This window comes from Myotis brandtii, unplaced genomic scaffold (assembly GCF_000412655.1).
Source record: "Myotis brandtii unplaced genomic scaffold, ASM41265v1 scaffold230, whole genome shotgun sequence".
Classification (NCBI taxonomy): domain Eukaryota; kingdom Metazoa; phylum Chordata; class Mammalia; order Chiroptera; family Vespertilionidae; genus Myotis; species Myotis brandtii.
Genome location: NW_005358650.1, coordinates 5,866,815 through 5,878,862, shown reverse-complemented (window position 1 = coordinate 5,878,862; position 12,048 = coordinate 5,866,815). Strand labels below are relative to the sequence as shown.

At 34.5% G+C, this 12,048-nt stretch overlaps 1 protein-coding gene across 4 annotated transcripts in view; it reads right to left on the bottom strand.

Moving 5' to 3' along the window:
- The window catches only part of MAN2A1 (mannosidase, alpha, class 2A, member 1), a 163,475-nt gene that overhangs the window by 121,579 nt on the left and 29,848 nt on the right, over positions 1-12,048 (bottom strand). Inside the window, exons 1-3 of one of the 4 annotated variants that reach the window (XM_014539892.1) lie at positions 8,899-8,920; positions 7,521-7,685; positions 1,565-1,736 (exon numbers count right to left, since the gene is read on the bottom strand). In XM_014539892.1, the coding sequence (XP_014395378.1) occupies positions 1,565-1,677 (113 nt within the window). In that variant the 5' untranslated portion in view covers positions 1,678-1,736; positions 7,521-7,685; positions 8,899-8,920. Of the gene's footprint in view, positions 1-1,564; positions 1,737-5,460; positions 5,538-7,520; positions 7,686-8,898; positions 8,926-12,048 lie in introns of those variants that run through there. The other 3 variants (XM_014539889.1, XM_014539890.1, XM_005866447.2) reach the window with 3 other exon arrangements.

Below are 12,048 nucleotides of genomic sequence, written 5' to 3'. Positions count from 1 at the left end.
TGGGGAGGGGAGAGGGAGCTCCAATGGCTTGTGATGGATAAACAGTTCTTCCCAAATTACCTTTAAATGTTTATATCAATTTTCATCAAAATCTTTTTTTTTTTAATACGGTAGGAAGACTATGAAACATCATAATACTGCAACAATTACAGTCAAACAGAAAAGTCCAGGAAACAGGTCAGAAATTCCAGAATTCAATGCATATTTAAATACAATAAAGACAGCACTTCAAATTAGTAAAAAGAATGGACTATTTAAGTCTTTGAGAAGCAGCACAGCATGAAAGGGAACAGCCTATAGGACTGGACAGACTGGACGGAACAGCATACCAGTGCAGCACGTCCCAGCCTGTGACCCTGAAAGACCAGTAAGTGCTTTATTTCTAAAATGTGGGTAGTCACTGTACCTATTTCATAGGATTGTGAGGATTATCAGTTACCATTTATAAACTACTTATAACAGGGACTAGTACAGTAAGTGCTGTAATGTGATAGTAAATAGATAAAAGAAAGCAATACATACTAAAATAATCCTTAAACTCCAGGGAACAGAGGGAGGGAAATATGGTGAACAGAACCTCCCATCATACCACATGAAGAAAATAAATTTCAGGATTTTAAAAAGTGAATGGTAAAAAATGAAACTAGAGAAAAGAGGATTCTATCTGATTTCTAGACTAGAGAATACCTTTTAAGATGTGACAAAGTAAATATCAAGAAAACAGATTAATCAATTTGACTATATAAAAATGTTAAAAGTCTGTATATTACTTGTATGCATGTATGCATAACCCATGGACACAGACAATGGGATGGTGAGGGCCTGGTGGGGTGGGGGGGGAGGGGGAGAACGGGAGTGGACTGGAAGAGGTTAATGGAGGAAAAAGGTGGTCCTATGTAATACTTCCAATAATAAAAGATTTTTTTTAAATAAAAATTTTAAAAATAGAATTAAGAAACACGAGGATAAATGAGAGTTGATATGTGTATGTGTGCATATGTATATGAACGTAATTACAAATTAGTAAGAAAAATTACACGATCAAACAATTTATAATGCTTTGCCTATATATGAGAAATATGCAATATTTTCACTCATGAAAAATATAAATTAAAATTATATTTTTCAACTATCAAATTGGTCAAGGTTTTAGAGAAAAAGTTGTATTGTTGGTGAACAGGCAGAGAAATTGGTACACTATGATATAAGATTGAAGAATAAAGAATACATTGAAACAACCTTTCCGGGGCCCCTATGATTATATGCTTTAAAAAAAACCTTTAAAATATCAAGCCCCTTTAACCTAGTAATTCCATTGCTAGGACAAAGTTAGAACATAAGAATTTCAATGGAAAAGTTTCAAGTCACTTTTTCAGAAATGAACCAGAATCAAGGAAAAAACATATGAAAAAATATTTTAAGTTTCAGATATAAAGTTAAGAATTTTCAACTTCTAAAAATTCAACACTCAAAAAAATAAAAATAAAAATTCAACACTCATCTCACACTCACTATACAATTAATGTTTAATTAATTTAATTAACTTAAAAAAATAAGAACAAACCTTTTAACAGCATCCTTCTTTTGAATATCTATAGTATCCCACCACTTTGAAAGGTAAGAGATCTCAGACCATATAAATTTCCTCCGTGAGTCTTCCTTCAGCTTGATGACCATGTTATTAAAAATATACTGAGTCTTCTCTCTAAAGTAGTCATCAAAAGTCTTCAACCAACCTAAATCAAGACACAAATATACCACAAATGTCTGGTTTATGTCTGATTTCAACTCAGTAATATTCCATTGCACTACCTTTGGATACCCTTGGATGTTTCAATCATATAAAGACATACATAATAATTTAAGAAATGTTCTGAATTAATGAAATTACATTTGAATAAACATGAGACTCAAACAATCATTAAAATTTAAACTATAAAAATACTCTGAAAACTGCACAAATTCAGATACAAATGAGAAAAATGATCTCAGGCCAAAAAGCATTTGTTTAAACTTAACAATTATAGTATCTATTTATAATTTCTCTCTAATTGAAGGGATTTTCTTATTTTAAAAATGTGAACAGTGTTAAATTGGCATTATTGTTCTCATAGTATGGGATGAAATTTTTATCCTCTCATGGCACAACTAAAATTCTCCACTCATTAAAAAAGTTAAACTAAGAAAAAGAAAAGCAGAAGTACAAACAGTATTTAAAAGCAGCAGCAGAGCAATGAGATAATCACAACATTTCTATGAATATTGAGAAGTAGAATTCTGCCAAAAATAGGCATTAGTTCCCAAAGGCTGTTCATATTCCATTTATGGTAGAACAAATTGACATTAATAAAACAACAAATGTGTACACATCTATGTAAAGTTTTCTCAAAAGAGAATTATAAATGTTGATAACTTATTTCTCTGCCTTTTCCTACTATTTCCCATATATCCAGAGAATTTTATCTAAAGACATGTGCAATCTATAATAATAAAGCGCAATATGCTAATTAGACTGGATGTCCTTCCGGATGAAGCCGCAGCAGCGGGAGCTGAGGCAGAGGTGGTTAGGGGCAATCAGGCAGGCAGGCAAGCAGTTAGGGACAATCAGGCAGGCAGGCAGTGTGGTTAGGGGAGATCAGGCAGGCAGGTGAGCAGTTAGGGGCGATCAGGCAGACAGGTGAGCAGTTAGAGGCGATCAGGCAAGCAGGCAAGTGGTTAGGGGTGATCAGGCAGGCAGGCAGAGTAGTTAGGGGTGATCAAGCAGGCAGGCAGAGTGGTTAGGGGCAATCAGGCAGGCAGGCAGGTGAGTGGTTAGGAGTCAGCAGTCCTGGATTGCAAGAGGGATGTCCGAGATTGCGAGAGGGCACAGGCTGGGCTGAGGAACCTCCCACCCTGAGTGCACGAATTTTGTGCACCGGGCCTCTAGTTTGAGTATAAAGAAACATTTTTAACAAGATCCATAGGTCCCAACATAGCCCCATCTGGCAGAGTACTAAAGCAACATGATGAGTGACTGAGGTAAAAAATGTACAGAGCCACCAATTCCACCTACTGGCAATATGGGCCCTCTGGAAAATAACCTCTTATCTAGGAAGTGTTATGGGGGGGGTGTGTCTATATATCTAGGTTGAACTACTGCTCTATACTTTCAAGTCTCAAACACGTGGGAAACTAAAATATAAGGACTCCAACTATTTCTTCTGTCTCTATTTAAGTTACTATTCAATGTATTCTATATTTGCTGGCACAAAATAAAAGCCTGCTATGGCAGAGAAGACAATACAACTGTTTTGACAATGCAAATATGAGCTTCTGAAAAGGGCACAGCCACTGTGACTATATTTCTCCCTTTTGTTTTAACTAAAATCTATTCATTCATTATATGGTTATTTACTGAACACCTACAAAGTGATAGGTCTGAAGCTAGGAGCCAAGGAGGAATACATTGTAAACTATTCCATATAAGACTTTCTTGATGTAGGGCCGTGGTTGGCAAACTGCAGCTCACGAGCCACATGCGGCTCTTTAGCCCCTTGAGTGTGGCTCTTCCTAAGCCTTAGGAGTACCCTAATTAAGTTAATAACAATGTACCTACCTAAATAGTTTAAGTTTAAAAAATTTGGCTCTCAAAAAAAATTTCAATCGTTGTACTGTTGATATTTGGCTCTGCTGACTAATGAGTTTGCCGACCACTGATCTAGGGCATTTTTAAGCTGGTTTATCAACAAATAATGCTACCTGGATAATTCAACTTCTCCATGTTTAAACTAAAATCCTGTATCTGTTAAAAAAATAAAAAAATAAATAAATAAACCTCAATATGTTCAAACCTGAGCCTGGCATATAATATAAATACTAGCTGCTATTATTATTAGCTTAATTATCATCATAAGTCTTTAATTGCCCCTTAATTATCATCATAAGTCTTTAATTGTCTCTATAATCAAAGCAGTTAAAAGAAGTACTAAATTATATTTCTAACATCTAATTTTTTAAAATATGCAATTTATTTAAAACATTTAAATAAGCTGCTTCACATCTTAAACATATCGTGAACAAAATGTTTAAACAAAACAAAATCTTAAACAAAATTAGAATTCATTCTATGCCCTTATTAGGGGCTGAATTTTGAATTGTGTCCCCTCAAAATTCATATGATGACGTCCTAACACCAGTACTTCAGAATGTGACTGTATTTAGAGATAGAGTCTTTAAAGAGGTAATTAAGGTAAAATGAGATCATGTGAGTGAACTCTAATCCAGTATGTCCTTATAAGGAAAGGCGATATAACACAGACACACACAGAGGGAAAGCCATTTGAAGGCACTGGGGGAAGAGGGCCATCTACAAGCCAAGATGAAAGGCCCTCAGAAGAAACCAACACTGCCTTAATTTTGGACTTCTAGTCTCCAGAAATGTTAGGAAATAAGTTTCGGTTGTTTAAGTCTTCCAGTCAGTAGTATTTTATGAATGGCAGCCCTAACAAACTAATACAGCACTAGAAAAAATTAGAGTTGTTACCAACCAAAAAATAAAAATCACAATGTGGGGAAAATTTATTTTAGCAAATACCATCATAATATTTAAAAATATATATTTCCATATTGCAAGACTGAGTCAAAAGCAAATGTATGTGGGTAACATCTACTTCTGTACCATACTATTATTACATGCTATTATTACATATGTGCAGTAAGGACCATGTAAATTATTTAACAGGTTCTTTTAGAATTTTTTTTTTAAACATCACACATACCTTTCACCTAAATTTTAAGAAAGGTAAAAACTAATCTCTAATTATTTGGTTATTAACTCAATTAAAGAAAAGTACTATGAACAGTGGAATGCCTCCAAAATTAATTTAGTAAGAAAATTCTAGTAATCTAGCATAAAAAGCAAATTTAGAATAGTCTTTATAAAGATTAATAAGTAAAAGGTTTTTAAAGTACAAATACTTATTTTCATCAGTTATACTTTGTTATGAACTAAGACCATTTCAAAGAATAGTTTATCATGAGTTTTCACAAAAGAATCACAGTGACTGATTAATCCATTTTGCCTTCAACACTTCATTTGCCCTTCAACAATCATTCTGAAAATATGTCAAAGACATTTCAGTGAGCCAAAATACAAGCTCGGAGATGTCAAATTAAAAGCCTTCCATAAAACTTATCTATAACAGAGACTAATATCACAACAATATAGCACAATTAATGAAGACTGAACTGAAAGATAGCCTCTTGCAGCATTCAATATTGAGTAATGTAACAGTAGATTAGTTTTTAGTGCTCTTATACAATAGAGTAATCAAGTATTCCCTTTTACACTGAATTGGCTCTTTCTTTTTCTAAATTACTGTAAAACTACAATTGTATATTATCATGAGCCCAATCAGAAAGATAGTATTTTATAAAAAGTTCTATGGGATAAATTTTTGTGACATAACATTATAGTCTTACCTCTAGATTTAATCATTTTAGGACACTGAAGTTGCAAACTGATTTACTTAAGTGGTCAATTCATAGCCTTTTTCTTTCCCTTGAATGCACTTGGAAATTAAACCATGGCTAGCACAGCATGAATACCTTCCCATTTAGTCTTTTGCACTCTAACAACACTATCATCCATAAAATGGCTTATTGCTATTTTAAATAAATGGGGAAATATTTAAAACAAAGAATACATAATTAGAAGTTCTATAAAGCAGGTATAATTCCAAATTTAATATTATTTTATCACAAAAAAATTAAGTTCTAAAATATAGAATAAAGTTGAAAACTCTATTGCTTGTTTTTAATGTGAATAAACAAACACTTATTAATTGCTCACTGAAAAAGCACAATTTTAAAAAAATTTGGACTCTTGATCTAGCTTCAAAGTCTAGAGACTATGTAGAGATCTGATCCTCTTAAGGAACACTTAGTTTTATTTGGTTCATGGGCATACACAGTATCACCCTTAGGATCTAGGCAAGAGTGCCCCACTCTGAGTTCTGGACTTTGGAGGGATCTCCCAATTCATTCTCTGAAAACATCTTTTTCCACAAGATAAATCCACAGGGCAAAGAACGAGCCCATTCAGAGCCTGCCCTGCCATAATGAGTACCAGGGCCCAGGAATCTGTGTCTAAATAACCCTAAGCAGGCTTCTAGAGTCTCCCTGTCTAGGCAGTCAACCTTGCAGGTAATAACTTCCCCAGACCGAGCAGTGGCCAAGGGGCTGACGTTTGTAGGGTGTGGAAAGAGTGTTAGTATCTCTGCAAGAAGGGACCCTCCTAGTTTTCGAGAGGGCCAGTCTAGGGGGAGAGGGTTTGGGCTGCCCCACACACAGGCTGACTCCCCCACCCACACACCACCACATTCCTGTGGGGAACTGGAACCCCAGCAATCTAAACCCGCACTTGGCCTTCTAGATCACTGAGCTACTTCCCAAGGCAGGTGGAAAAGAACTATTAAATTTGCAATGTATTAGTTTGATTTATAATTATTAAATGTTTAGCCATAGAGTCTGAGGGTCTCCATGTACTTTCTGCCTCAGGTCCTGTAAATATTAAATGCAGGCCTTGGAAATATGCCAACCTTAACTTCAAATAAGTTAATTCTCATAATCTAGCACCTGGATCGAAGTCTACAACAGCAAGAGTTCAATAAGCACTTGATAGATTAATGATGATGTATGGCCAAAGGGACTGAAAAAAAGGTATGTGGAATATGAATGCAAATTTATTACTGCAACTAGAAATGAAACCAAAAGTAAAAGATGTCATATATTACTAGCTTTATATGTTCACTGACTTTTCTGATCCTAACCTAATAATCTTTGACCATTATCTTTAGGTTTATATTTAATATCTGAAAAGGCTCTGTCAGTCCTAAAATGATTTAAAATACACATCTCGAAAAAGACATGTCCTTCAAATCATTGTTACACTGTTATGGTTTTAACTACTACAATAATGATTTTTAATGAGTACATTAATTCCACTCAAAAGTTAAATAGGTACCAACTGTTAAGGAAACAAAGATTTTGAGTCAAAAATAATTATATGCAAGTAAACATTTTAAAAATGCAACTTAAGCTTCAAGTTATTTCCATTTTAATGTGATATTCTCAAATCTAAAAATAAATATAATAGGCCACATAAAAAAGAAACCTTCTTAATTTTAGTAGTTAAGTTATTCTCTATCAACAGGTTTCTTCCATCACTTGTTAAATCCTTCAATATTTGACTGCAACTTACAGTCTTACACTTAAGGGGTCACATACAACCTTAATTGGTATTACCATAACTCACATATGTTGCTGAATAATTTAAACTCCAACATTTCTATTATAAATTAAGCTTGTTTTCCCCCAACTAATAAACAGTGAAAGAGTTTTAATTAATGTTCTGATCTGGTTTATTCATTCAAACAAGCATCTAATAAGGGCAAAGCAATAAAGCTAAGCTAAATGAAAACAGATTCTATAGTGAAAACATGAACAAATGCTGTAAGCATAAAGAAATGGTAAATTCCTACCAGAAGGAAAGAAGAGAGATTCTTAGATTAGTCATCATCTGGATGGAGGAAAAAGGTGGTATTTCCAAATTGAGGCAAGAGCATATGGAAAAGGCACTAAGCCATGAAGGCACATGTCGATTTCAGGGAGCAGAAGGCAGTTAGGTATGGCTGCATTGCAGCTCACTTGGAGGGAGCATGTTGAAAAATAAAAACAGAAGTGGGGGTCAGATGACTGCAAACCTCTGAACCATTTTTGTTGCTTACTGAAAACTTAGGAGAAATAAAGTTAAGGTTTTCTGATTTGTGCTTTGAAAAATAACTGTAAATGTAAAGGATAGAATAAAAAACATAAAGTAAAAGAGAAACAGGAAATGAGGCCATTACAATAATTCTGCTAAAAAATGGTTAGTGAATTGCAATGGAAAGAGACAGAGATAAATAAGAGGCCAAAGAGACAAAAAGAAGAGAACGTAGTAACTGACTAAAGTTTCCAAGAGAGAGGAGTAAGATTGAGCTCAGGTTTTCTAAAGACCCATGAATGTTTGGAAACCTATAAACCCGCTGATTCCTCTAAATGCTTTTGGACTTGGGTTTCCAAAATAACCTAACCATTTTTTTCCAGGTAATTCAATGTCATCTAATAGTTTTCAAAGCATATCAGTTTCACTTGCATTAAGTTCCATACAGCACATTCTGAACCTTGGTAAGATGCTGTCACTGGAAATTCTATCCCACACCACAAGAACCCATTGCATTGCTGTTAGCACAGCTGGGGTTTTGTTCAACCTGCAGCTGGATATGTGTAATATCCAACTGTGACCCCTTACTATATTGCTTTTCTAAATGCCCTTTAAACGACCTGCATATGCTGATACCTGATATCTACAACTGTGAGATCAACCTCCAAAATAATTTCTAAAATCTGTGCTAAAGTAATTTTCCTCCCTTTTTAAGGACTCACACCAAATGAGGACACTTCAGTCCTAATAAGTCTTCCCCAAATAGAGCTTGGTTGTTTGAAATCATGCAAAGTGTCTATAATATAAGACATCATTAGAAGTAAAAGAAAAACTGACTTCCTTTGAGGAGTTACTCTTAGAATATGTGAGGAGGCTACTTAGCCTTATGATTGGGCAAAAAGTGGGCAAATTATCAAAGTTTCTGAAAGAAACTATTTTAAAAGCTGGAAAATACTGTTTCTAAATAACTTTTTAATTGTAAAATATGTAGCAATGAGGAAAACCACTCACCATCTCATATATTAATGCAGTACTAAGGACAGAAACATCCATTTAAATAGGGATAGACGCGGGGGGGGGGGAGAATAGGAAACAGTGCAGGAGATGCCTCCTTTTGCAAGATCCTATATAATAAAGAGCTAATATGCTAATTATACCAAACAGCAGAATGACCATCCGGATGACCTTCCAGACGAAGCTGGGGCTGTGAGGGCCGAGGCAGCCAGGACTGCGAGGGCTGAGCCCCTTGCATGAATTTTGTGCATCAGGCCTCTAGTAGTCAATAAAATGTTTTACATGATTAATAACATAACATAGATGACATCTGGCTGGAAAAGACTTTTCTCTTAGAAGCTCTGCCTGCTGTTTCAGAAGCATTACCTAAAAAGAGGCAATGTTAAATAAAGGTTATAAGTCATGGTTCAAACGCAGCCCTTCCTTAGACATAATTACTTATCCTTTCTTCTGCCTCAGTTTTCTCATCTATGAAATGAGGGAAATAGTATTACTTTTTTTTTATCACTTCTCAGCCTTTTGGCTAAGATCAAATGTAGTATCTGTTCTTACCAGTTTAACAGTATTACTTTTGTCATAAAATTGCAGAGAGCAGTAGTGGATTTAACATATGTGAAATACCTAGGACAGTGCCCGAAAGAGTAAATTCCCACAGGTACTAGCAATTATTTGTATAATCAGGGCACTGGTGAGCTCTGAAGCATCCAGGCTCGAAAGATAGACAAAAGTAACTGAAATGGGGCGGGGGGGGCGGGGAGGGGGTTGGGAGGTGTTTAATGACCACCTACATCTCTTAAGTGCTTCTTGACATACGTGCTCCTAAGGAATGCGGCCCCGTCAGAGCCCAAATAGATTTTTCCCCCTCTGAAAAGAGAACCTTATTATATCAATTCTAGAGATATCTTAAAAAGACAATTCTAAAGAGCCATGTAAATATTTATCTTAAATGACACCATTTTCTTAACATTTAAGATCACCAGATAAAATACAGGTTGACAATTAAATTTTAATTTCAGATAAATAATGAATAAATGTTTAGTACAAATAGATCTCATGATATTTGGTATATATGTGGGGTGTGTGTGTGTGTGTGTATGTACTAAAACATTTTCATTGTTTACCTGAAATTCAAATTTAACTGAGCAGACTTTTTTATTTTTAAATTTGGCAACTGAATTAGTAAATGCCCATAAAGAAAAAAAATGAAGTTATTTAAACTAAATAAAGTATCTTAAGATGTGGCATGGTAAACAGAAAGAACATGCATTTCAGAATCAGGCAAATCTGAGCTGCAGTTCACCAGCCTCTGTCAATTTATAACTAACTGACCCTGAAAGAAGAAATGACTTTACTTACTTAGCCTCACTGCCCTTGCCTCATAAATGGGGTTTACTTTACCACTTTTCAGGGTTGCAGAATGGATGACATGAAGTAACGCACCCAACACTTCCCTGATGCAGAACAGGCAATGAATGCCAGTTCTCAGTTCTTCCTCAGAATATCTCAGCTCCAGAAACTCAAAGTCCCCGTTCACAGTAGCCAAAACCAAAGAGCTCAAATTATCCCACAATAGCTAAACAGAACCAAGTACTCCCCAAACTGTGCTCACATACAAATCTCTCCCTCTCCCGATCACCACATTTCACTTGGCAGTGCCCTTGGCAGCCAGAGTTCTAGGTCTTCACTGACTCTCACCTTACGTAGGCTGTGCCCCACTATGGCTGACCAGAACTGTTTTAATCTGACTGTGCCTAACAATATTTGAACAGAAAAAACTTAAAATAACATTACTCTGTGATTTCCTCACACATTTTTGTTCTTTTTCACAAACTTTAAAGATTAAGGATCTATAAACTCATTTCAAATTATCTTATAATATTAAATGCAAAAATCTGTTTTCTTAATTTAAAAAAAAGCTGAAAAATCCTAATCATTCAAGTCAATTAAAATTCTTCAAATGGCCTGGCCGATGTGGCTCAGTGGTTGAACATCAATACATGAACCAGGAGGTTATGGTTGGATTCCTGAGTTGCAGGCTTGATCCCCAGTAGAAGCCATGCAGGAGGCAGCCAATCCATGATTCTCTCTCATCAGTGATGTTTCTATCTCTCTCTCCCTTCCCCTTCCTCTCTCTGAAATCAATAAAAATGTATATTTTTTAAAAATTCTACAAATGCACAAAAGAAAATTATGTTGAGGTATGACTCCTGAACCTAGACCTTCCTTCTATTTTGGAGTCATTCCACATGAGGAATTATTTTCCGATGTTCATTTTCACAAATTGCTTAACAACATGCTGTCCAACTTTCCATTTAGTATACCTTATCTTCTCTCTACACACTATGATTTCTCTGAAGAAAAACTGCCTAAATATTTCAGCAATTTAACTAGTGGGAAGCAAAGAATTAAGATTATAGATACAAAGGTGCTATAATTGTGTTTTAATCAGCTTATTAAATACAACATGAACATGTATCAATCAACTAACATTTAATTTCATGGTCCATGATTCAAAACTGTCAAAAGTGCAATAGTGAAAATTTATCAGCATTTACTTAACAATTTGTTTCCAATTTTCTTTGAACTAATGTAAACCACACAAAATATTGTATGACAATTGTTACATGTCCTTATGGACAGAAAGAAGACATAATTAGAAATTGTATTAAAATACAAATATAACTGAAATTTATCTTTCTTGTGAGGTATTACCAAGGTGGACCAAATAGAAAAATATCTACATATATAAAAAACACAGCAACATAATTATTTAAGTTGGGGAACTAAATACATGAATCTTTAAAATACCTATTTCAAATTTCTATCCTCAACAGATAAAACTTCACTGATGAAACAAATTACTGAGCTAGTTTGTTTTAAACTGTTGCTGCAAAAAATAAAAATAAATCTCTATAAATCTCATTTCGGAAGTAAGCTGCCTAATTGCACTTCCATTTAGGAGTATTTCCCAAAGACTTCCCCATTACACAGTCACATTTGACTTGTGATGCAAGTACACTTATCTTCTGTCCTCCACAGAAAAAAGTTGTTTTTCATGATCTGAACGATTCATAATTTAGTTTATCTAAATTCTACATTTGTTAAGAAGCGGTAAAAATTATTAAGAAAAGTCAGCAGTTCTTTCCTCTAGAATTTTGCTTGGTAGCAAAAATCACTTTACTGTTTTTGCTTTTGTTATAGAGGTATTTTATTCTAAAAATTTTTAAATTAAATTTATTTTTTAAATTTAAATTCTTTATTGTTTAAAATCTTACTTAATTGTTTAAAATCTT